The sequence below is a fragment of the Ranitomeya variabilis genome, chromosome 2 (assembly GCF_051348905.1).
Source record: "Ranitomeya variabilis isolate aRanVar5 chromosome 2, aRanVar5.hap1, whole genome shotgun sequence".
Classification (NCBI taxonomy): domain Eukaryota; kingdom Metazoa; phylum Chordata; class Amphibia; order Anura; family Dendrobatidae; genus Ranitomeya; species Ranitomeya variabilis.
Window position 1 is genome coordinate 224,814,247 of NC_135233.1, and position 26,570 is coordinate 224,840,816.

General features: G+C 45.4%; 1 protein-coding gene and 1 long non-coding RNA gene across 8 annotated transcripts in view; one reads left to right on the forward strand and one right to left on the reverse strand.

Annotated features, from left to right (window-relative positions):
- The window catches only part of LOC143805041 (uncharacterized), a 55,318-nt gene extending 34,686 nt beyond the window's left edge, over nucleotides 1-20,632 (reverse strand). The window contains exons 1-2 of the long non-coding RNA XR_013221164.1: nucleotides 19,985-20,632; nucleotides 8,557-8,636 (exon numbers count right to left, since the gene is read on the reverse strand). This is a non-coding gene — a long non-coding RNA (uncharacterized LOC143805041). The remainder of the gene's footprint in view (nucleotides 1-8,556; nucleotides 8,637-19,984) is intronic.
- The window catches only part of LOC143805040 (extracellular matrix protein 2-like), a 96,159-nt gene extending 69,918 nt beyond the window's left edge, over nucleotides 1-26,241 (forward strand). For 3 of the 7 annotated variants that reach the window (XM_077283784.1, XM_077283783.1, XM_077283786.1), the window contains 3 exons: nucleotides 7,411-7,550; nucleotides 8,938-9,264; nucleotides 24,760-26,240. In XM_077283784.1, the coding sequence (XP_077139899.1) occupies nucleotides 7,411-7,550; nucleotides 8,938-9,264; nucleotides 24,760-24,946 (654 nt within the window). In that variant the 3' untranslated portion in view covers nucleotides 24,947-26,240. Of the gene's footprint in view, nucleotides 1-7,410; nucleotides 7,551-8,937; nucleotides 9,265-24,759 lie in introns of all 7 variants that reach the window. The other 4 variants (XM_077283785.1, XM_077283782.1, XM_077283787.1 and 1 more) reach the window with 3 other exon arrangements.
- The last annotated feature ends 329 nt before the right edge of the window (nucleotides 26,242-26,570 follow it).

A 26,570-nucleotide genomic window follows, 5' to 3' on the forward strand; every position in this document is an offset into this window, starting at 1 on the left:
ACACAAGGACATTCTAGGGAGGAGCTATAGGAACACACAGACATTCTAGGGAGGAGCTAGAGGAACACACAGACATTCTAGGGAGGAGCTAGACGAACACAAGGACATTCTAGGGAGGAGCTAGAGGAACACACAGACATTCTAGGGAGGAGCTAGAGGAACACACAGACATTCTAGGGAGGAGCTAGAGGAACACACAGACATTCTAGGGAGGAGCTAGAGGAACACACAGACATTCTAGGGAGGAGCTAGAGGAACACACAGACATTCTAGGGAGGAGCTAGAGGAACACACAGACATTCTAGGGAGGAGCTAGAGGAACACACAGACATTCTAGGGAGGAGCTAGAGGAACACACAGACATTCTAGGGAGGAGCTAGAGGAACACACAGACATTCTAGGGAGGAGCTAGAGGAACACACAGACATTCTAGGGAGGAGCTAGAGGAACACACAAACATTCTAGGGAGGAGCTAGAGGAACACACAAACATTCTAGGGAGGAGCTAGAGGAACACACAGACATTCTGCTGCAAGTTCTTCACAAATTGCAATTACAGCTGTCCATGAAATCTTACGAGCTTCAACTGTCATCTCCTCTCTCAGTAATGGGAAAGTCTGTATTCAGTGGAAACAGATTTTACCTCTGAACTGAGAATTTTGACAATGAATGATCAGTCCAGGAGAAAGAGGCAGATTTCTCTCATAACATATATTACAATGTTTCTTTATGTTATTTTCTTATGTACTATTGATTTAAGGGGGAAAACTATGGACTTCACTTTAGGGGTTTATCATCATTTCAAGTTATAACCTAGTCAAAGTGATAACTTAGTAATCGAGTCGAGGTCTGACCAGTGGGTCCTCCAACTATCTCAATAAGGGAGGGGAGGATGGATAAAATACCATTCATTCTCTGTGACCGCCAGAGATAGCCAAGTACAGTGCTTTGCTTTCTCCATTTCCACAGACAATGAATGGAGTGGGGATAAACTTGAGTGGCAAGTGCTTTATTCCGACAGGGCACTTCAAAGCCCTGTTTTTGTGAATGATAGGGTCCCCACTCTCAGAGCCCCAGTGATAAGCAAGTTGTGACCAATCTTGTGAATTTGTGGTAACTTTATATTTGGGGAATTACACTTTAAATAGGTTTTTAATAGAGTTGGTGCAAATTGTTTCGCAGCTCCAGGTCCATTGGCCATTTCAGTAATCTGACTGGCTGGCCGGTGTGATATCATCATAGCGGCATGCTACACATGTGGCCTTGTACCAGGCTGACTAATACAAAGAAGAGCTGATAATGTCAGGAGGCAAGAGGAGGTCCTCAGGGCTCCGGTCCAACGAGCACAGATTAACGACTTAGCCAGTGGACCAGGTTCTGGTCCTGTGAATCGATTCACAACATCTCCAATTTTTAATATTCATTACCTTATCTGTGGCTAAATCATCTATATGCATGTAAATCCCAGCAACCCCACTGTTCAGCAGATTAAAGAGTGCTGGTGGTCAGACTCCACCTATTTGTCGTTGTGGCACAGCGTCAAGCAATGAGTAATGGCTGTGCCTAGTAGTTGCAGGACATGGCACAGGCAATTATGTGGCCAAAGTGATCACCAGAGTGCCATGGCTCCTACAATCAGATGATGGATGTGGGGTGGCGAGAGGCAGACCTCACAGATCTGTCAGTGGTGATCGAGCCTAAGGTCATAAATATTAGAGTCTTGGAAAGCCCCTTTTTTTATAGACTAATAGGGCTCTTAAATGGTTTGCGCGCCAGGAACCTAACCATAATAGTCCTTTCTTTTTCTGTGCAGCTTTTTATGCTCCCTCCATAAATACTGTAAAAATTCACAACTAAACCCCCCATATACCTGTCATGTCGGACGCTGTTCAGACCAGGTCGTCCGACAGACAGCGGTAATTCCGCTTTTGACCACTATTTGCTCATTGGCGTCTGCTAGATTTTATCTAGCTGTTCCGGGGTTAATTTACCTAATCCTTGGATTGGAAGCTGGGCCATGCCCACTGCCTTTAAATAGTTCTCCTGATCTTTGGGGGTCGCCGATTATAGCTTCTGTCTTGTGCGTTGTTAGCTCGGTCTGGTGAGGAGAGCTGGTAGTTGGAGATTCGTTGCTGGTGGTGTATTTTCCTTTGTCTTATTTACTCCTTCCTATATTTGTATTTATTTTGCCCTGCACATTTATAGTGTATTCCTGAGTGACTCCAGGTAGAGGGTCAGTCAGGATTTCCCTAGTCTGAGAGAAACTGCAGGGGCCCGGGTTATTAGCTCTCGCTAACCTAGTCTCTCTCTGACATTATAATCGGCCCAACAACACACAAAAAAAAAAAAAAGGGGTTCTTTTTTTTGTGTTTTGTCATGGATCCCATGACTTCCATAACCCGCCAGTTGGAGGCACTGTCCCTACAGGTCACGGAGTTAAGGGGGGCAGTACAGCAACAGGGACTAGCAGTGTCTAATGTGCAAGCTGGAGCGACCGGAAGAGTTGCTGAGCCTAAATTTCCTTTGCCTGAAAAATTTGCTGGGGAACGCAGTAAATTTGTTTTTTTTCGTGAAGCTTGCAAACTATATTTCCGTATGCGCCCAATATCTTCAGGTAATGAGGATCAGCGTGTGGGCCTGGTGTTGTCATTGTTGAGTGGGGATCCCCAAACATGGGTGTTTTCTTTGCCATCTGATTCAGCTGCATTTGACTCTTTGGAGAGTTTTTTTTCCTGTCTTGGGAAAATCTATGATGAACCTGACAAAATGGCTCTAGCAGAATCTAAGATACGCTCTATTCGCCAGGGGGAGCGAGTTGCAGAGGATTACTATTCTGAATTTCGTCGCTGGGCGATCGATACACAATGGAATGATCCAGCATTGCGGAGTCAGTTTATACATGGGATTTCTGGAAGGGTTAAAAAACCCTTCTGATGTACGAGACTCCTGCTTCTCTAGATTCCGCCATGAGTCTGGTTGTCCGCATTGATCGCCATTTGCGTCAGGGGGAGCATGTGACACCGCCTATGGGAGAGGGTTTAGGTTCACGTGAGGTTGCTGCAGGTGAGCCCACGGAGCCTATGCAAATCGCAGGGGTGTCACATGTGAAGCGTCCAGTCCCTGAGCTCAGGAAGCAGGGAGCCTGTTTTTACTGTGGTAAAACGGGTCATTTTATTAACATCTGTCCTCTGCTGCCTAAAAAAAACGCAACGGCGGAAAACTTCTAGGCTCAGAGAGTGTGGAGGAGACCAGTCTGAGCTTATGTATATCCTCCATGGTGGTTTCTCAGTGCATGCTCCCTGCTAAGGTTTTTGTTGCTGGCAGTGATGAGGAGTCGTCACTCCTCATCACTCCCCAGGTCGTCAGACAGCGGTAATTCCGCTTTTGACCACTATTTGCTCATTGGCGTCTGCTAGATTTTATCTAGCTGTTTCGGGGTTAATTTACCTAATCCTTGGATTGGAAGCTGGGCCATGCCCACTGCCTTGAAATAGTTCTCCTGATCTTTGGGCGTCGCCGATTATAGCTTCTGTCTTGTGCGTTATCTCGGTCTGGTGAGGAGAGCTGGTGGTTGGAGATTCGTTGCTGGTGGTGTATTTTCCTTTGTCTTATTTACTCCTTCCTATATTTGTATTTATTTTGCCCTGCACATTTATAGTGTATTCCTGAGTGACTGCGGCGTGGTGTATATTTTCCTTTATCCTTGTCTGTGCTAACTGTGGGTATTGGGGAATAACATCTTCACTGGGTGGTGGGCGGAGGTTTCAGCCTAGGGCTGAGCTCAGGAGACAGGGTGAGGTTCGAGGCCTGGACATGCACACCTTCAGTATAAACTCCAGGTAGAGGGTCAGTCAGGATTTCCCTAGTCTGAGAGAAACTGCAGGGGCCCGGGTTATTAGCTCTCGCTCACCTAGTCTCTCTGTGACAATACCTTAGATAGATGCCGGACTGTACGATTGGCCAACAACGATCTTTCCCTTACGCAAGAACGCTGGCTGTGCCGAGCTCTCCTATGTTCTCTACCAGAGTGCTGCTCTGTGCTGAAAGCTTACCTCTCGGAGAGTAAAATAATCAGAAGTTCAAAATCAGACATTCTGGATCCTTACCTTCCCCAACGTCATCTGTCAGGAGCCCTCATCAATAACGGGGCCAATGTTTCTCTAGTGTGAATGGGGGACTTAAGAATAACTGGCCAATTGTGTTGTTTGATGCCCCCAAATTTCTCTCAAGGGGAAGTAAAATAATGAGGAAGAATGTAAGTGGTTTACGCCATCCTTATATTGGGATCTCCACACATGGCTTCTGTACATGCACAACCCTGCAATCTCTATAGTCCCGTACTCTTTATAGAATGACTTTTTCTTTTGTGGCCAAATCCGAGCCTTAAGTCTTGGCCAAAGGAATCAACACATGATCCTGGTTAGTAATTATCTCCTTTGCCAACTGGCGCATCTTACGTGTGGATGTACAGTACATGAGTGTGCATAAATGCAAACAGTCATGCCGAAGTCTACAAACCACAAGAATTGTATTTCACATCCAAAAAATCAGAGCAAAGGGTTATTTTTTTCACGGAGGAAAGCGTCTTCTGTTGTCTTTGGATGGTATCAGAACAGGCATCCTTTGCGAGTCTAAATAGCAGAGTCTACGTATCCCATGATGTCTCACCGGAAAGCCAACTCTGCATTTAGGATTTTTTTTAGTTTTCTAGCAAAACTGTGCTGTATATTGTTCTAACATACGTGGTAAAATAGTGGGGGCAAGTGTGGCTGGAGGGTTACATAGGTCTCTTCCATATAGATGAGATATACACTCACCGGCCACTTTATTAGGTACACCTGTCCAACTTCTTGTTAACACTTAATTTCTAATCAGCCAATCACATGGCGGCAACTCAGTGCATTTAGGCATGTAGACATGGTCAAGACAATCTCCTGCAGTTCAAACCGAGCATCAGTATGGGGAAGAAAGGTGATTTGAGTGCCTTTGAACGTGGCATGGTTGTTGGTGCCAGAAGGGCTGGTCGGAGTATTTCAGAAACTGCTGATCTACTGGGATTTTCACGCACAACCATCTCTAGGGTTTACAGAGAATGGTCCGAAAAAGAAAAAAAATCCAGTGAGCGGCAGTTCTGTGGGCGGAAATGCCTTGTTGATGCCAGAGGTCAGAGGAGAATGGGCAGACTGGTTCGAGCTGATAGAAAGGCAACAGTGACTCAAATCGCCACCCGTTACAACCAAGGTAGGCCTAAGAGCATCTCTGAACGCACAGTGCGTCGAACTTTGAGGCAGATGGGCTACAGCAGCAGAAGACCACACCGGGTACCACTCCTTTCAGCTAAGAACAGGAAACGGAGGCTACAATTTGTACAAGCTCATCGAAATTGGACAGTAGAAGATTGGAAAAACGTTGCTTGGTCTGATGAGTCTCGATTTCTGCTGCGACATTCGGATGGTAGGGTCAGAATTTGGCGTAAACAACATGAAAGCATGGATCCATCCTGCCTTGTATGGAGCATCTTTGGGATGTGCAGCCGACAAATCTGCGGCAACTGTGTGATGCCATCATGTCAATATGGACCAAAATCTCTGAGGAATGCTTCCAGCACCTTGTTGAATCTATGCCACGAAGAATTGAGGCAGTTCTGAAGGCAAAAGGGGGTCCAACCCGTTACTAGCATGGTGTACCTAATAAAGTGGCCGGTGAGTGTATATGGTATATACCTGGACTCATCTCAGAAGGTTTATCACAGACGACATTTATTTGCAGGATAGAAGATAAAAGTATGATCCCTGGGTGTCCTACCAATGTTCTAAATGGGGCAGTGAGCATGTGCGACCACCACTCCTATATACAGTGAACTGAGTGGTGGTCGGATTTTAGGACTCCCATTCCCGTGATTCCCACTTCTCAGACCACAAGCAATAATACATGTATCACAATGCTGGGCGGTGCAGCAGATGCTCAGTGTCAGAAACAAGGATCCATGGAGGTTTCAAATAAATCCAGACTAAGTTACTGGTGCAACCAGTCAGGGCAAGCTGTGGTAGAACCTACATTTTAGACATCTATAGTGGCACAGTAGAACAAGATAACAGTGCCACCTAACCTTAAGTTTGGTGGAAACTTTTTCAGCAATCAAGAACCCCGTCTTTAGGTTGCAGGTATTGTCCAGGACTAAGCTGTTTGATAGATTAGTTCATCAATATCCATTTGGTGGAGATGCCAGGTGTCGGACCAGCACTGATTTGCATAAGCACTTTAAAGGGAATCTGTCCGTAGGATCAACCCTCTTAAACTGTCAATATCGGCATGCAGGTCATAGGAAGTTGTATAAAATGAGACATTGATATCTGTGATCTGATGTTTTATTCCAGAGAAAGCCACGTTTTTCTTAATATGTAAATGAGCTGTTAAGATCAATGGACTAGACACAGATTGTTACAGCTCATTTACATATTAAGAAAACATTGATTTCTCTGAAATAAGACATCGGATCACAGATATCAAGGTATCATTTTATTCAACTTTCCATGACCTACATGCCCATATAGACGGCTTAGGAGAGTTGATCCTACTGACAAGATTCACTTTAAGGACTGAAAGCTTCAGCCATTGTCTAATAAAACAACATCTTTAACTGTAATGTTTGTGTGGTTTTTGGGTTATCGTGATCTTTCCTTAATACTTGTACACTTGTTGAGACAGTTTTCTAGAGACCATCACAATAAGAAATGTAACCAACCAAGGTTAGGTACAAACATCCAGGAGTCCCACCGGTTGCAGCCACCATTCTTCAAGGACCAAAATTTGAATGAATTTTACCTCTATTACTATATATTTTCCAATAGAGTTCATTCTCATGCTATGTAGGTGGAGGAGGTCTGCTCCTGCATCTGTGGGTGGAAGTGCAATAATTAAGACTGCACGTGTGAAATAAAGGTTGTCGTAAGTCTTTGCCAACAAATCTGGAGATCCTGATTCTAAGGCCGGAGTCACACTACAGCGAGATACGGCCGAGTCTCGCAGGTTAAAATCAAGCTCTGGCACCGGCACTCTCGAGCGGAGCGTGCGGCTCCATGTATTGCTATGCGGCCACACGCTCCGCTCTGGAGTGCCGATGCCAGAGCTTGGTTTTAACCTGCGAGACTCGGCCGTATCTCGCTGTGTGTGATCCCGGCCTTAGAGAGACTCCGACGGTACACCTCCCTGCCGGTATCGCTTTCATCCATGCGAGGCTGATCCTAAGTGGATTTGTGTATCTCATCTGTACTTTCTCTCTATGTCTGACTTTAATCTAGAAGAGATGAAGCTATTAAATCCAAGCAGCGGCTCCCAGAAATCACGTTAATACATGACAGATGTGTGTCCACTGATCAAGTGCTCAGATTTAGTGTTCTGTTTGCCGCAGGAGCTGCATCTAGACAATAACCGCATTGAAGTCGTATCGGAAGGAATCCTCAACAAAACTCTAAACCTGAGCGTAATCGTGCTGAGCAACAACCGGCTTCAGGAAGACCGCATTGCCCCTCGGGCTTGGATCCACCTCATGTGAGTATACTGGGATTTCTTCAGGGCTACTGAGTGGCACACAAATATTTTTTTTTAGGAAACCATAGCCTCTTTTACCATACCGGACCTGATATTATTGCTTACCCATAGTTGAGATGACCATGAAAAATTATGGCTTACTTTCAGCCAAGAAGATTTTCAAAATTGGTTGAATAATAGTCACCCTTCTGATCTGCCATTCATCCTCTTATCTCTTGCATTTGGATATGGATATGGGACTGATGCAGGTAATCACTGGCCGTAGCCTACAGCAAATGATTGTCAGCAGTGGTCACATGTCCATGTCATGATGTCATCGCTGCAGCAAGATGCACAGAGACTGGGAACACTGAGTCTTGGGGGCCATAATTCATTGAAGCTTTTTTTTCGATTAATTTGTGGATGGACAACCCCTTTAGTGACTATTAGCCATATTGTCACTACTATGGCGTTTCATATTGAACATCTATAGGGTAGACAAGTAATTGTTAATTCCCACCATTGATGTGATCAAGTCATGATGTGAGGATTTCTAATTGAAAATAAATATATGCCATATAGAGACTTTTAACCATTAAAGAAGAAGAGGTGGGCGGTTCCATGTTTGGGACCTTTACATATTGGGAGAGACGAAGCTAAAATTGGGTGTATAAGTCCTGAAAATGCTGAGCCCTCTTGTACACTGTACATAGGCAGAGTTATGTAGGGAAGCAGGACTAGAAGGCACAAGACACCTAGTCCTGTAGTGATAATCTCCTGCTGATAAAAAACTGATTTTATTGAAACAGAAACACATATCCCAAACAGTGACGTATTGATGGAATCGAGGTCTTGGCCCCCACATCATGCTGCTCTCGGATTACATAGCAAAAACCTGCTGACAGATTCCCTTTAATCAAAAAGCATATGCAATCGGAAGAAAATTCTCAAAACTTGGTGACACACAGTTACTACCCACTAACATTTTCTACGTCCACCAAGTGGAGATACATGCACTATTTCTTACCTCGTTGGAAGAAATACTTTGAAAGGAACATCAACTTTGAGAATATTCTCTTACGTAAAATGCCCCAGTTCCTCCGCCATCTAACACATAATGGGAGAAGAATCAAACAGTTATAAGTAAAGCAGTTAATAAAGATGGTGTTGCCAATAAATATGTAAAGTCTCAAAAATCAAATGCAAAACCATGATATGCAATAAACCTGTGAAAAAGCATTGAAAAGTGGTCTTCTACCTGGTTGGTCCTACCTATGACTGGTGATTAAAGTATATGGAGATTACATTTGGTCAAGAAAAGAGTTGGAGCCAACAACTGGGTCCAAGGAGACCTATTTGACCCCATACCCCCTACTATCAGGCTAAACTTCTATTTTTGTCTCCCCAGGAATGTGGAATCTCTTGATTTGTCCCATAATCGATTGGTTCATGTACCATCATTTTTGCCTCGGGGAGCAAAACAAGTCATCCTACATCATAACCAGATCGAGCTTATTCCCGGGTATGTATTTGCTCACATGAAACCTGGACTGGAATTTCTTCATCTGTCACACAATCATTTGCGAGATGATGGCGTCCATGCCGTATCATTTTTTGGCCTCTACAAATCCCTTAACGAACTCTTGTTGGATAATAACAACTTTCAAAGCATCCCACGTGGCATCCTGAACTTGAAGTCCTTGCAGGTTCTCCGTCTCAGTTTCAATAAAATAAGGTGAGGTACATCTATGCTGTTTTCTTTGTTTTTTCCAATGTTTCTTTCCATATCAGGACTGCCATCAGAAATTTCTGTGCCCCATTCAATAAAATTGCTAGGGCCCCATGAGAACTTGCACCATTGTCAGTAAAGAAAATCTAAAATTCTACTTCCATATGTTAAATGCAACAACCTTTTGAGCTGTATGCACAATTATATACCAGCAGTGAATAACATACTACCATAAATACATACCAGAAGTTAATAAACTAATTATATATATATGTATATATATATATATATATATATATATATATATATATATATATATATATATATATATATATATATATATATATATATATACACACAGATACAAATACATACACAGTGGCAAGTGAAAGTTTGGGCACCCCTGGTCAAAATTACTGTTATTGTGATCAGTCAAGCAAGTTAGGAAAGGCCACGTGATGCAAATTTCTCAGCTTTAGAGCAGCCATGGATTATTCTAAGAAAATGCCTAGCACTCTAAAAATGAAAATAGTGGAGTCACACAAAGCAGGAGAAGGCTATAAGAACATACAAAGCATTTTCAAGTTCCCGTTTCCTCAGTTTGAAATGTATTTAAGAAATGGCCGTTAACAGAAACAGTGTAGGTCACAATAAGGTCTGGAAGACCAAGCAAAATTTCAATGAGAGCTGCTCGTAAGATTACTAGTGAGGCAAATCAGAACCCCCACTTGACTGCAAAAGACCTTAAGAAAAATTTAACAGACTCTGGAGTTGTGGTACATTGTTCTACTGTTCAGAGACACCTGCACAAATATGGTTTTCATGGAAGAGTCATCAGAAGAAAACCCCTGCTGCGTCCTCACCATAAAATTTAGTGTCAGAAGTATGCAATAGAACATCTGAACAAGCCTGATGCATTTTGGAAACAAGTCCTGTGGACCGCTAAAGCTTAAATAGAACTCTTTGGTCACAATGATCGAAGGTATGTGTGGAGAAAAAAAGGCACAGAAGTTTAGGAAAAGAACATCTCACCAAACAATAAGCATGGTGGTGGATCAATCATGCTTTGGGTTTTTTTTGCAGCCAATGGCACAGGAAACATTTCACAGATAAAGGGAAGAATGGATTCAATGAAATTTTAACAAATTCTTGATGCAAACATAACACCATCTGTAAAAAAGCTGAAATTTAAAAGAGGATGGCTTCTACAAATGGATGAGCACATGTCAAAATCCACAATAGACTACCTCAAAAGGCGCAAACTGAAAGTTTTACAATGGCCCTCACAGTCCCCTGATCTGAACATCATTAAAAATCTGTGGCTAGATCTCAAAATAGCAGAGGATGCAAGACGACCCAGGGATCTCACAGAAGCGGAAGAATGGATGAAAATCCGTCAAACAAAAATTTACTATTTTCTGGCTACAAAAAGTGTTTACAAGCCATGATACTGTCAAAAGGGGGTGCTATAAAGCTTTACAAATATCAGTTTCATATCTGCCCCCTGGTTGGACTTTTCTTTGCTCAAAGCACTTAAAACACATCCCTCAATTGGGGTTACTATGGCTTGCTGTTCCCTTCCTGTAGTGCGTGACCACATAATACTCTTACATGTTTTCCATTTTGGGCAATCCACTCTTCCCCCTGGGTGTCGATGCCTGTGTTTTACGAGTTTGGATAAATTATGGCCATTTCTGAGTTTGTCATTTTGGAGCAAGACTCCTTTGGCCTTTAAATGATCATCTCCTTGGTATTTCTTAACTATTCACCTCATATGCATGAATAGTATGTCACCTGTTGCATTTTTTTTCCAGTCACTCCCTCCAAGATCCTTCTTTAATAGTGAGAAAATTACTTTAGAGACAGCTTGCTCAAGTGCAGGACCTCTGAGGCACACCTTGTCTTTTTCATACTCCCTACTAATTTTACCACCAGACCTCCTGGTTGCGAGGTTTCAGACACAGTGGGAGGGAGATTGTCACGCTGTGACGTTCTTTGGTAAGATAGGGGGGCCTCAATCTGTCCTTGGAACTGGGACCCAAAGTATCCCTGTCCCGGGAGTACTCATGAAGGTTAAGCTCCTGTTAAACCCTGATCATTTGGACCTGGAGGAAGACACATGTGGTGTGGAGACATGTCGTCCATAAGGGATTGAATGTATGCAATACTGTTATTGAAGAAATCTGGAACTTTTTAATGGATAAATAAAAGGTGCATTTAACTCTACCATTGGACTGATCGCTGGAGAATTAAAACGTTTTTTCTTTACATGTGTGGATTTATCCCAATCCGTTTTCTGTGCAAACTGTAACCACAGGTTGGATGTATTCCTGTTTCTTTAAAGCGGTGAGCTGGCTTTGCCAAAAATGACCATAAATATATATCAGCAGTGAATAAATTGCACTCATAAATCCCAGCAGTGAATATGATGTTAGATTTACACCAGTTTGATTTAGAGTTGTCGCGAATCGATTGGCACGTTCCAGGCCATCGGCCATGACAGTGGTCTGTGACTGCCGATGGGAGCAGGAGAACCACCTCTTACCTTATGGCATGTGCAGCTCTTATCTTTATTAGCCAGCCTGGTGTGACGTCATCATTGTGGTGTGATGTACATGTGACACCCAGAGGCGATTCTCCCGTCCTTCTCCTGACCACTGTTTTTCGCTAATGGACTGGGACAAGTAAACCGATTTGCACTAACTCTAGCGAGAAACAGACTAGATGTGTAATAGGATGCAGGTACTGAGTATGTCACCACGGAACAGACAGACCAACAGTTGAGGGGTTTAATAACAGGAATAAGGTTCTCCTCGCAGGGAGGAAGCAATGCAAAATAACTAACACTAAAACAATGCAAAAATACGGGAGTTAAACAATATAACAGAATTAAGCAGGATTCCTTGAGAAAAGAACTTATCAGTCTGAAGATGACTTGCTTGGAGGGTCGTCTTCTCCAACGTAGGCGCCGAGAAACAGCGGCACTTGTCGTCCCTCTGTTGTCCGTGGGCAGAGTAGTCTCTGAGAGCCTGCTGCCTGGGGTTTCGGGAGTTAATGTGGTATGCACAGGCTCTGAGTCTTTAACTTTTACAGCACAACCAGGAAATCGGGGCTCCGCACTGTTGTCTCTATACCCGGAAAACAGGGGATCTGCACTGTTAAGTCTCTGTACCAGGAGTCAGGGGCTCTGTACTGTTAAGTCTCTGTACTGATACCGCGGGGACCAGGGTGTCGTAGTCTCTAAAACGGGTCTCAAAGCGCCCCTCTCCAGTCACAGCAGAGTCCGCTTTATGTACTCACGAGATACAGTCTTTCTGGGCAGTCTCTCTCTATTTGTCCTCAGACTGGGAGCTCTCTCTCTCTTCTGGAGCGCAGCTGCACCCTGCTCTGCACGCTGCTCTGCACGCTGCTCTGTCTCCTGCGTGCGTCCCTTTCCCGCCCTCTGGCTGCTTCCTTTCTGTCCCAGTCTATCAGTCTCTCCCTAGGGAACCCGCAGCACAGCTCAATGGTTCCGGGCACAGAGCCGAGAAGGTAACCGCCCCCAGACTCTTCTTGTGCTTTTAACTCCTTACATTCCCCCCCTCTTTCTGCTCACCATTCCACGGGCGAGATCTTCAGGAGTTCCTGTTGGCAATCTTCCAGTCCTTGCACAATCTGCTGCCAGATGAACTCGTCCTGATTGTAGCGAACAGGGGGTACACCAGCCGTTGAACGTTCAGAGCGTCTCAAACCAGCAGGGGCGGTGGTGTCAGCTGCTGTGGGAGGAGTCGAGGCTTCCTCCGATACGTTGGTAGAATCTGGCACCAGCCCTGTTCCTGGGTTCACTGTAAGAGATTTGGAGTCTTCCTCGTCTTCCACATCTACATTGATCACTGGCGCCGCCGGTGGGGGTGCTGGAGTCAATTGGACTGATTCAGGATCTCGAGACAAACATGGACGCAACATATTCCTGTGCAGCGTTCGGGTGGGAGTCCCTTCTTCCGTTTCGGGCTGGACCTCATAAACGGGACCCCCATTGCCGAGCCGCCGCTTCACTCGGTACGGCCTTTTCTCCCACCGGTACTCTAGTTTGTTGTGTGGGCGCTTTTCCCTCACTAAGACTCGGTCTCCAGGCCGCAGGGCTGTCCCCTTTTGAGGAGCTACCTGGGGATGCTCCAATTCTTGCAGCCGGTCCTGCACTAGACGTTGAATTGTCCGCAGCCGACGACGATGTTCTTGAACCCAGGAGTACACCCCCGTCCGTGGGTAGTCCTCCTCGGGTTCCAGCGCCAGCTCTGCCAGTCCCTTCCCGGGTCGGCCAAAGAACAGAGAGTAGGGGGTGAATCCGGTGGTGCTGTGTTTACGATTGTTATACGCCCACACCAATTCAGGGACGGACTCAGTCCACTTCGCCTTCTGGTCCTCCTCCAGGGTCCTCAGCATTTGAATCAGAGTGCGGTTAAATCTTTCACAAGCCCCATTCCCCTGTGGATGATAAGGGGTGGTCCGGGACTTATCGATTTTGTACAGCTCGTGCAGCTCCTCCATCACTCTTCCGAGGAAGCAGGCCCCTTGATCAGAATGAATGCGCTTGGGACACCCGTACACCTGAATGAAGTGTTTGCAGATTGCGTGAGCCGCAGACTCGGCAGTCTGGTCCCGCGTGGGCGTCACTACGGCAAATTTAGTAAAGTGGTCTATCATCACTAAACAATGCTCATAACCTTGGTGTGCTGGTCCAATTGTCAAGTAATCTATTGCCAGTAGGTCCATCGGGCCAGAAGACCTCACCGTCTCTGTGGGAGCTCGTTGTTCTGGTGGTTTGACCAGCTCACAACTTCTGCATTGCCGACATACTTTATCCACAGTGTTCCTTAAGTGGGGGTGATAAAATAGGCACTGTAACCACTGGAAAGTCTTTTCTGGCCCAAAGTGTGCTCCTTTCTCATGTGCTTCCTTAGCCACCTGGTCTATCATGGACGAGGGAATCACTGTCTGCCATACAAGACTGAGTTCTGTTTGCAGGAATACCTTCCGGTACAGGATACCATCCCGCAACTCGAGCCTCTCCCACTGGCGTAGCATCTCAGTACTTCAGGTGACATGGACCTCCTCTCATGTCGATTGGGCATTTGTTCAGACACGACCCACCTTCTCAACTGAGCTAGCTCCGGATCCTTCTGCTGTACTCGGACCCACTCATCGAGAGGCTGCTCCAGCAAGTTCACACAGGCCTCTTCCTGTTCAATTTCCCGCGCCGCTGCCACCGTCCTGGCAGTCTCTCCAAAACCTGGAACCTCTACATCTTCCAGTTCTTCATCCTGGCTGGGTGCTGGTTTGCGATAGTTTACTCGGGAGAGGGCATCCGCATGTACATTCTCAGTTCTTTTATACGAAATTCTGTATCGGAACTTGGCCATTCGGGCTACCCAACGTTGTTCTAGGGCGCCTAACTTGGCATTCTCGAGATGGGCCAACGGATTGTTATCGATGCGTACATGAACTTCTGAGCCAGCCAGATATTCCGCGAACTTCTCAGTCATTGCCCACACCAGCGCCAACAACTCCAACTTGAATGAACTGTAGTTTTCTGGATTCCTTTCTGAGTCATGCAGAGACCGACTGGCGTATGCGATGACGCGCTCTTTCCCGTCCTGCATCTGCGACAGTACAGCCCCGAGGCCCTGCAGGCTCCCATCAGTGTGCAAGATGAACGGTTGTGTGAAGTCAGCGTAGACCAGCACGGGGGCCTCCGTCAAAGCCTTCTTCAAAGCCAAGAATGCCTCCTCCTGATGCTTCCCCCACTGTATGTTCCTGTTTTTGGCGCAAGAGGGCACTCCCCTCGACAACTCCTGGAGTGGATTAGCAAGGCGGGTAAAGTCTTTTACAAAGCGTCTGAAGTATCCCGTGAGTCCCAGGAACGCACACACATCTTTCACCGTTTTTGGAGTTGGCCACTCTTGTACTGCAGCGATCTTCTCCTGGGAAGGCCTCACCCCCTCAGCGGAGACAACATGTCCAAAGTATTCAATCTCGGTACGGAAGAGGTGGCATTTCTGGGGTTTCACTTTCAAGCCATACTTCTGTAGCCGACTCAAAACTTGCTCTAGTCTCTGCAGATGCTCCTCAAAGGTGGGGGCAAAGACGATGATATCATCCAAGTAGATCAAAGTGGCTTCAAAGTTCAGGTCTTCCAGACATCTCTCCATGAGTCGCTGAAATGTTCCTGGGGCGTTTGCTAGGCCGAAGGGCATCCGGTCGAACTCATACAGTCCCATCGGAAGGATGAAAGCCGTCTTGGCGCGGTCTTGCTCAGACATGGGCACCTGCCAGTAGCCGCTGGCCAAGTCTAACGTGGAGAAATATCTGGCATTCCCTAGTGCCGTCAGGGACTCCTCTATCCTAGGCAGTGGGTACGAGTCCCGCACTGTGCAAGCGTTGAGCCGCCGATAGTCCACACAGAACCGCAGGGACCCATCTTTCTTTCTCACCAAGACGATAGGGGCAGCCCACGGGCTCTGACTCTCACGTATAACTCCCTTCTTCAGCATGTGTGACAGCATTCCCTTCACCTCCTGGTACATCTGTGGGGGTATTTGGCGGTACCGTTCCCGGATTGGTGCCGCATCCCCGGTGAGTATCTCGTGGGTGATGGCCGTGGTACGTCCAAAGTCATCTTCATCTTTGGCGAACGCATCCTGAAATTTCCCCAATACAGCTTCTACCTGAGGTACCTGCTGCGGAGTAAGTTCCGAGAGCTCCGCCCTCATGCGTTCCAGTATCTGGCGCCCTTCTTGCATTAATCTGGGGTCCGGAGCTGCCTCTGCCTTGACGGTCACCAGCCACGGGTCTTCTGGCCTTGCTGTCAGCTGTACCGCCTCAGTGGGGACCAACTCGTCTGGAAGGCCCAGGACTTGAGCGACTTCGCTTCTAGGGGGCAAAGTTGTATCTGTCTCCCCCAAATTGATACAGCGCACAAGGACAGTTCCATCCCGCACTGTAGCCAGGGACCGTGCGACCAATATTCCTGACGGCAGCTGGTCGGCTCTGCTGGGCTCAATTTGGACTTCGACCCCCTCCAGCGGGATGCCAGCTCGTACAGGCAGGGGAAGCACTGTCTGTCCAGGGGGCAACACTCGATTGACGGAGGCGGGGGCGACGACTTTGCCGAGTTCCTTTCTGTCGCTGTATGCTTCCCGTACCTGGGCGGTCCGTATCAGTTGTTGGAAGACCCTTCTCTGGGGGGTTTGTTCGCTCCATTGTTGTAGGAACTGTTCCGGGGACTCGTTGAAAACGAGGCTTCCGAGGTCTTTTAACACATTCATGCCCAGGGTCACGGTATGGTCTTTAGCTACCTCTCCATCCACCAGTACCACTCCTCTCCTCCCGAGGTCTTTTCCGCAGACTTCTATGTTCATCCATACCACCCCTGTGACCGGGATGGGCAAGTGATTGGCCGTCATAAGTTTGATCACAGGGCCCCATTCGGGCCGTAGCGCCTCTGTGAAGTGATGGCGGAAGTATCTCTGAGGCATGGTGGTCACTTGTGAGCCGGTGTCCATCAAGCATCGCACTGCTCTTCCATTGATTTCTGCCCAGACCAGAGGGCACATGGAAACAAGGCTGTGGGGACTTTTACTCCTCCTCCTCTGTTCTTCACGCTCTGAGCGGCGCCCCTCAAGCCCTGAGCCACCTAGTTCAAAGGAGGATGTGGGGATGGTCGGCTCCGCCGGGGACACCATCGAGCAATGTGGCCGGACTCTCCACAAGTGTAGCATGTAAGAGGGCTTCTTCTCCTGGTAGTTTCACCCTCCCTTCGGGGGGCAGCTTCTCTGTCTCGCACCAGAGGGCCGGGCCCCTCTGCCAGAGTTCTTCTGGTGGCCGCCATTTCTTCACAGACCTGTCTAATCTCCATTCTCAGGTCCTCCACCCACTGGGGAATATTGCCTGCGGTGGTGGTTACCTCCCGCTCTGCACCCTTCCTACCAGCCCCGTCACTCCCTGTTCTTGTTCTCACACACGCGCCTCACTGCCAACCTCAGAGAAAGTCATGTCTGGCTTTACTCGCATGCGATCTCGCAGTGCCTGTTTCATCATTGCGTCACGCAGTCCTGTCACTAGCTGATCTCTGAGCACCACATCAACTGACCCTACTCCTACACCGTCCTTTCGTCTGATAGCAGTGTGAAGCTCTTGCAGGGCGTTCGTGAATTGGGTCACGGTCTCCCCCTCCCGTTGTACCCGGTGAAACAGTCGCATGCGAAGTTCCCCTACGTCAGTGGGGTCCCCATGCGTTTCCTCAAGTATGCGCAGCACTTTGTCCAGGGTATCTCTCTCCCGGGGGGACCTATGCATGACAGAATCACGCGCCTCCCCCTCCAGGGCCATCAATGCAATTTCTGCATCCAGGGCTGGTGTCATGGGGTGCATACGCATCATTCCCCGGATACGCTCTGTCCAACTCCACAACATTACATTGTTCCCAGTGAACCTTGGCAAATTATTCAACATGGCTCCCAGGGAAATGCTAGACCTGGGAACTTCCCCAGCTGCTTGGTCTGCCCTGTCCGCGCTACCGTGTGACATCCTGCCGACTACGCCAAATGTAATAGGATGCAGGTACTGAGTATGTCACCACGGAACAGACAGACCAACAGTTGAGGGGTTTAATAACAGGAATAAGGTTCTCCTCGCAGGGAGGAAGCAATGCAAAATAACTAACAATAAAACAATGCAAAAATACGGGAGTTAAACAATATAACAGAATTAAGCAGGATTCCTTGAGAAAAGAACACTTATCAGTCTGAAGATGACTTGCTTGGAGGGTCGTCTTCTCCAAAGTAGGCGCCGAGAAACAGCGGCACTTGTCGTCCCTCTGTTGTCCGTGGGCAGAGTAGTCTCTGAGAGCCTGCTGCCTGGGGTTTCGGGAGTTAATGTGGTATGCACAGGCTCTGAGTCTTTAACTTTTACAGCACAACTAGGAAATCGGGGCTCCGCACTGTTGTCTCTATACCCGGAAAACAGGGGCTCTGCACTGTTAAGTCTCTGTACCAGGAGTCAGGGGCTCTGTACTGTTAAGTCTCTGTACTGATACCGCGGGGACCAGGGTGTCGTAGTCTCTAAAACGGGTCTCAAAGCGCCCCTCTCCAGTCACAGCAGAGTCCGCTTTATGTACTCACGAGATACAGTCTTTCTGGGCAGTCTCTCTCTATTTGTCCTCAGACTGGGAGCTCTCTCTCTCTCTTCCGGAGCGCAGCTGCACCCTGCTCTGCACGCTGCTCTGCACGCTGCTCTGCACGCTGCTCTGTCTCCTGCGTGCGTCCCTTTCCCGCCCTCTGGCTGCTTCCTTTCTGTCCCAGTCTATCAGTCTCTCCCTAGGGAACCCACAGCACAGCTCAATGGTTTCGGGCACAGAGCCGAGAAGGTAACCGCCCCCAGACTCTTCTTGTGCTTTTAACTCCTTACAGATGCACCAACTCTATTACGGTGGCTCAGGCTTACATCTCACCTTCTACCCCTTCTGTCTAAGTTCACGCTATCTTTTGGTTGGCATACTTTTGGGGGCAAAAATTTTGGCACAACATAAGATGTCCTTTTTTTCCACCAAGCCACTCGCTCTTATTGAGATGCAAAACCTGTGTAAAGCAAAATGTTGGCACTTTGGCAATTTTTAGATCTCAATTCTGGAAGGAACTTGAATGGGAAAGTGTTCGAGAAGGTTGTGGAGCCGTGAGCATCGCTCGGAGCACTGTTAAATCCATTGTGCGGAAATGGAAAGGTGTAAAACTAGACCCATGGGTGAGATCAAGCCGGTATACCCTAAGGCACACTAAACCTAAATCCGATTTTTACTAGTCTCCAGTACAGATAAGTGCAAGTTATTCCCTGTCATCCATCATTGCAGGCTGTAGAGATATTTACCCATCTGTTCCTCAACAGGATTCCTGATGGGAAGTCCAGAAGAATATCTGCTCCGTGACCACGACTTCATCTTTAGTACTAAGACTATACTTTCCCTACACACTTTGTGTGTGTATAGGACACCAGAAACTCTTTTTATAGCTTTTTTGTTTTAGTGCCTTGTTTAAAGGAAACGAATGCTGCAGCACGTCCAGCTGTGACCTTTCCTAGAGACATAGGCCAAGTGGATGAAGGCAGAAGGCAACGACCTTAAGCGCAATGCACTAAACAGATGCTTTATGCAACTTTTTGGACCATGATAGGAAAAATTATCTTTAATGAGTCCCCGTCGTTTTAATTTTTATTTCATAAATCAATATTACACATGAAAATATGAAACTTTATAGTATATCTTATATAAAAAAACAGCTTCTTTCTCCTTCTGGACTGATGTTTCACACTCAATTTATAGGTAAAATCTGTATACAGTAGATTTTTCAATTATAGAGAGAGGAGATGACAGTTGGTGCTTTTGAAGTTCTATGGAGGAGCTACACAGACATTCTGCTGCAAGTTCATCCGGAAGTGACAGTTACAGTTCTTCATAGAACTTTATAAGCATCAACGGTCGTCTCCTATCTCAGTAATGGGGAAATCTGTTTTCACTTAAGACCCATTTTACCGGTAAATTGAGAATTGTGTTTATGAAGGATCAGTCTAGGAGGAGAAAGGAGAAGATTTCTCTGTTAAGATATATTACAAAGTTTCTTTTTTTCACCCATATGATTTATGGGGGAAAAAAGTAGAACGATGATTACTCTTTAGAGGGAATGCAGCGTCTAACCACCTTCAGATGTCTCGAGTCGTCTTCCTACACATGGTGTCATGCAGTTTTGCTAAATATTTGGTTCTTGGTTGTCGAGCGATCTCAGCCAGTGCACAAAGCTGTTCTGTCGTGTTCTTCTGGGTTGGACCTTATGGCCCCCTGCAGACACAGATTAATCCCATGCAGGATCTGGCTCCTATCAATCAACACCAAAACAAACAAGTCAAAGAGCGGATAATAGCCCGAAGCTAAAAATACCAAAGAGCAAAGCCATAAAGAGCATGTAATGCATTTAGTTTAAAAGAGTTATCAACCTTTCGGGACAATTTGTTTTTCAATTAAATCCATGTATTTGGGTAAAAAAAATATAATTTTTACAATTGTGTTCCATAAAAACCTTTCCAGTTTGTCTGCACATTCAAATTTGGTCATAAATCAGCTGAGAAAAAGACAGATACAAACTCTCTGTCAGTTTGTCACAGCAAGCTCACTGACATATTCTCAGTTAGCTCATTCTGCAGCCAGCAAAAGACAGTGCAACATAGAATCTGTAGAAGGCAAGCGGTGCTCTCACGATGGTAGATGGCATGAAGGCAGCGGACAGGTATGTGTAGGCAGAAAACAAGACTTTGTGAAACTTGAATCGGATCAGAGTGAATGGAGAGCGTCCCTTATCCCCTACCAGACATCGGTGATACTGTATATCTATCGCAGACTTACAAGTGCTTCTCACTAAATTAGAATATCATCAAAAAGTTAATTTATTTCAGTTCTTCAATACAAAAAGTGAAACTCATATATAGAATCATTACAAACAGAGTGATCTATTTCAGGTGCTTATTTCTGTTAATGTTGATGATTATGGCTTACAGCCAATGAAAACCCAAAAGTCATTATCTCAGTAAATTAGAATAATTAACAAAAAACACCTGAAAAGGCTCCTAAGTGTTTATAAAGGTCCCTTAGTCTATTTCAGTAGCTCCACAATCATGGGGAAGACTGCTGACTTGACAGATGTCCAGAAGGCATTGACATGCTTCACAAGGAGGGGAAGCCACAAAAGGTCATTGCTAAAGAAGCTGGCTGTTCACAGTGCTGTATACAAGCATATTAATGGAAAGTTGAGTGGAAGGAAAAAGTGTGGTAGAAAAAGGTGCACAAGCAACCGGGATAACTGCAGCCTTGAAAGGATTGTTAAGAAAAGGCCATTCAAAAATTTTGGGGAGATTCACAAGGAGTGGACTGCTGCTGGAGTCATTGCTTCAAGAGCCACCACACACAGATGTATCCAGGACATGGGCTACAAGTGTCACATTCCTTGTGTCAAGCCATTCATGACCAATAGACAACGCCAAAAGCGTCTTACCTGGGCCAAGGAGAAAAAGAACTGGACTGTTGTCAGTGGTCCAAGGTGTTGTTTTCAGATGAAAGTAAATTTTGCATTTCATTTGGAAATCAAGGTCCCAGAGTCTGGAGGAAGAGTGGAGAGGCCACAATACAAGCTGCTGGAGGTCTAATGCAAAGTTTCCACAATCAGTGATGGTTTGGGGAGCCATGTCTTCTGCTGGTGTAGGTCCACTGTGTTTTATCAAGACCAAAGTCAGGGCAGCCAACTACCAGGAAATTTTAGAGCACTTCATGCTACCCACTGCCAGCAAGCTGGATTAAAAACAACAGGATCACTGTGCTTGATTGTCCAGCAAATTTGCCTGACCTTAACCCCATAGAGAATCTATGGGGTATTGTCAAGAGGAAGATGAGACACCAGACCCAACAATGCAGATGAGCTGAAGGCTGCTATCAAAGGAACCTGGGCTTCCATAACACCTCAGCAGTGCCACAGGCTGATCACCTCCATGCCACACCGCATTGATGCAGTAATTGATGTAAAAGGAGCCCGACCAAGTATTGAGTGCATTTACTGAACATACATTTCTGTAGGCCAACATTTCGGATTTTAAAATCATTTTTCAATCTGGTGTTATAAAGTAATCTAATTTACTGAGATAATGACTTTTGGGTTATCATTGGCTGTAAGAGTGTACTCGTTGCTCGGAGATTAAGTTTTCATCGCCTCAGCAGCATGAGTTACAGCTATTAGCCAGCTTGATTACATGTAGGGATTCCCTAGCAACCAGGTAACCCCCACATGTACTCAGCCTGGCTAATAGTAAATAATTCAGCTCCTATGATGAAAACTAAATCTCCGAACACTAACAAATACTCGGAGGTCACCCGAGCGTGCTCGGGAAAACCCGAGCAGCGAGTACACTCGCTCATCACTAGCTGTAAGCTATAATCATCAACATTAACAGAAATAAACACATAGTAACATAGTAACATAGTAACATAGTTAGTAAGGCCGAAAAAAGACATTTGTCCATCCAGTTCAGCCTATATTCCATCATAATAAATCCCCAGATCTACATCCTTCTACAGAACCTAATAATTGTATGAAACAATATTGTTCTGCTCCAGGAAGACATCCAGGCCTCTCTTGAACCCCTCGACTGAGTTCGCCATCACCACCTCCTCAGGCAAGCAATTCCAGATTCTCACTGCCCTAACAGTAAAGAATCCTCTTCTATGTTGGTGGAAAAACCTTCTCTCCTCCAGACGCAAAGAATGCCCCCTTGTGCCCGTCACCTTCCTTGGTATAAACAGATCCTCAGCGAGATATTTGTATTGTCCCCTTATATACTTATACATGGTTATTAGATCGCCCCTCAGTCGTCTTTTTTCTAGACTAAATAATCCTAATTTCGCTAATCTATCTGGGTATTGTAGTTCTCCCATCCCCTTTATTAACTTTGTTGCCCTCCTTTGTACTCTCTCTAGTTCCATTATATCCTTCCTGAGCACCGGTGCCCAAAACTGGACACAGTACTCCATGTGCGGTCTAACATGAAATACAGTTAGGTCCATATATATTTGGACAGAGACAACATTATTCTAATTTTGGTTCTAGACATTACCACAATAAATTTTAAACAAAACGATTCAGATGCAGTTGAAGTTCAGACTTTCAGCTTTCATTTGAGGGTATCCACATTAAAATTGGATGAAGGGTTTAGGAGTTTCAGCTCCTTAATATGTGCCACCCTGTTTTTAAAGGGACCAAAAGTAATTGGACAGATTAAATAATTGTAAATAAAATGTTCATTTCTAGTACTTGGTTGAAAATCCTTTGTTGGCAATGACTGCCTGAAGTCTTGAACTCATGGACATCACCAGACGCTGTGTTTCCTCCTTTTTGATGCTCTGCCAGGCCTTCACTGCAGTGGTTTTCAGTTGCTGTTTTTTTATGGTCCTTTCTGTCTGAAGTTTAGTCTATAACAAGTGAAATGCATGCTCAATTGGGTTCAGATCAGGTGACTGACTTGGCCATTCAAGAATATTCCACTTCTTTGCTTTAATAAACTCCTGAGTTGCTTTGGCTTTATGTTTTGGGTCATTGTCCTTCTGTAGTATGAAACGACAACCAACTAGTTTGGCTGCATTTGGCTGGATCTGAGCACACAGTATGGCTCTGAATACCTCAGAATTCATTCGGCTGCTTCTGTCCTGTGTCACATCATCAATAAACACTGGTGACCCAGTGCCACTGGCAGCCATGCATGCCCAAGCCATCACATTGCCTCCGCCGGGTTTTACAGATGATGTGGTATGCTTTGGATCATGAGCTGTACCACGCCTTCGCCATACTTTTCTCTTTCCATCATTCTGGTAGAGGTTGATCTTGGTTTCATCTGTCTAAAGAATGTTCTTCCAGAACTGTGCTGGCTTTTTTAGATGTTTTTTAGCAAAGTCCAGTCTCGCCTTTTTATTCTTGATGCTTATGAGTGGCTTGCACCGTGCAGTGAACCCTCTGTATTTACTTTCATGCAGTCTTCTCTTTATGGTAGATTTGGATATTGATACGCCTACCTCCTGGAGAGTGTTGTTCACTTGGTTGGCTGTTGTGAAGGGGTTTCTCTTCACCATGGAGATTATTCTGCGATCATCCACCGCTGTTGTCTTCCGTGGGCACTCAGGTCTTTTTGCATTGATGAGTTCACCAGTGCTTTCTTTCTTTCTCAGGATGTACCAAACTGTAGATTTTGCCACTCCTAATATTGTAGCAATTTTTCAGATGGGTTTTTTTCTGTTTTCGCAGCTTAAGGATGGCTTGTTTCACCTGAATGGAGAGCTCCTTGGACCGCATGTTTACTTCACAGCAAAACCTTCCAAATGCAAGCACCACACCTCAAATCAACTCCAGGCCTTTTATCTGCTTAATTCAGAATGACATAATGAAGGGATTGCCCACAACTGTCCATGAAATAGCCTTGGAGTCAATTGTCCAATTACTTTTGGTCCCTTTAAAAACAGGGTGGCACATGTTAAGGAGCGGAAGCTCCTAAACCCTTCATCCAATTTTAATGTGGATACCCTCAAATGAAAGCTGAAAGTCTGAACTTCAACTGCATCTGAATTGTTTTGTTTAAAATTCATTGTGGTAATGTCTATAACCAAAATTAGAAAAAGGTTGTCTCTGTCCAAATATATATGGACCTAACTGTAGGTCACTCTGTGTGTAATGACTCAATATATGAGTTTCACTTTTTGTATTAAAGAACTTAAATAAATTTACTTTTTGATGCTATTCTAATTTTGTGAGAAGCACCTGTATGTATGTCAGATGTCGGAGGTACTTTCAAGGAGCGGGCTCATGAGCTGACCTCTAACCTCAGCAATCTGAGCAAACTGCACAAACTTTTTGCATAGAAATAACCTTATTTTTTGATAATCCACAGGTACGTGCCTCTGAATTCAATCTGCGATACCAGAATATCCCAAGACTCCAACCTGGTCTCCGTGCACCTGGAAAACAACTACATCAACCGACGCCTCATCCCACCAACCGCTCTGTCCTGCATCAAAACCTACTATAGCGTCATCCTGCGACCTCAGCATGAGGAATATGAAGACGAGGAGTACTAAAGACGTGGAAGTCCTATAAACCAGAGCATGACCTATTAAAGGGGACTGAGCATGAGTGCGGGCAACCATACTGGTACCATATTGTTACACGGCCATTGACGGCACATGGGGAAACGTAGTACAGAGGGCTGAGTGCTGGTGCTCACGCCCAACAACTTTACCTATGAAGATATTAATAAAGATTTATTGTGACTTGGATTTCTTGCTGGTGGCTGAATGCAACAGGGTCAATTTATCAATTTTGTCCAAAATTTAACCGCTTAACCCACAGGCCATTTTCCGTTTTTGCGTTTTCATTTTTTGCTCCCCTTCTTCCCAGAGCCATAACTTTTTTATTTTTCAGTCAAAATGGCCATGTGAGGTCTTGGTTTTTGCGGGACAAGTTGTACTTTTGAATGTCACCATTGGTTTTAACATATCATGACTGAAAAATGGGAAAAAAATTCCAAGTGCAGTGAAATTGCAAGAAATTGCAATTCCACAGTTGTTTTTTTTCTTTTTTTTTACCATATTCACCAAATGCTAAAACTGTCCTGCCATTATGATTCTCCGGGTCATTACGAGTTCACAGATACCAAACATGTCTAGGCTCTTTTATATTAAATGGGGAAAAAAATGGTGCCATTTTCCGATACCCGAAGCGTCTCAACTTTTCGCGATCTCTGGTTGGGTGAGGGCTTATTTTTTGCATACCAAGCTGGCATTTTTATTGATACCATGTTGATGCAGATATGATCTTTTAATCGCCCGTTAATGCATTTTATTGCAATGTAGTGGTGACCAAAAAACGTAATTCTGGCGTTTTTACTTTTTTTCTTTCTACACCGTTTAGCGATCGGGTTAATTCTGTTTTCATATTGTTAGATCAGGGGATTCTGAACGCGGCGATACCAAATATGTGTATGTTTGATTTTTTTTTTTACTGTTTTATTTTGAATGAGGCGAAAGGGGGGAGATTTGAACTTTTATTTCTTCAATTTTTTTTTATATTTTTTAAAACTTTTTTTTAACTTTTTGCATGCTTCAGTAGTCTCCATGGGAGACTAGAAGCCTGAGTTGTCCGATTGGCTCTGCTACATACAGGCGATGATCAGATTGCCTGTATGTAGAAAAAATGCTCACTTGCTATGAACGTTGTCCAACGGCTCATAGCAATCTGACTATGACAACCATAGAGATCTGCTGCAGACCTCTGGTTGTCATGCCAACCTATCAGTGACCCACGATCATGTGTCGGGGTCACCGATGGATGGGATTTCCGGCATGCTTGCTGGAAACGCGAGTAAAACGCCGCTGTCAGAGGTTGACAGCGGCATTTAACAGGTTAACAGCCGCGGGTGGATCGCGATTCCACCCACGGCTGTTAGAGGCACATGTCAGCTGTTCAAAACAGCTGACATGTGCCGGGAAAGATGTGGGCTCAGCGCCGGAGCCCACATCAAAGGGAGGAAGTCCGAAGTGGGCGTACTATTACGCCAAATGTCGGAAAGGGGTTAAAAATGTGCCAAATTTATCACGCTGGCTCGAGCTGGATGAAAAATTTGACTCATGTTTAAAAACTTTTGCAAACTTAACCCCACCATTATTTTGGGTCATGAGTCTTCCCACTAAATCTCACCCTTTC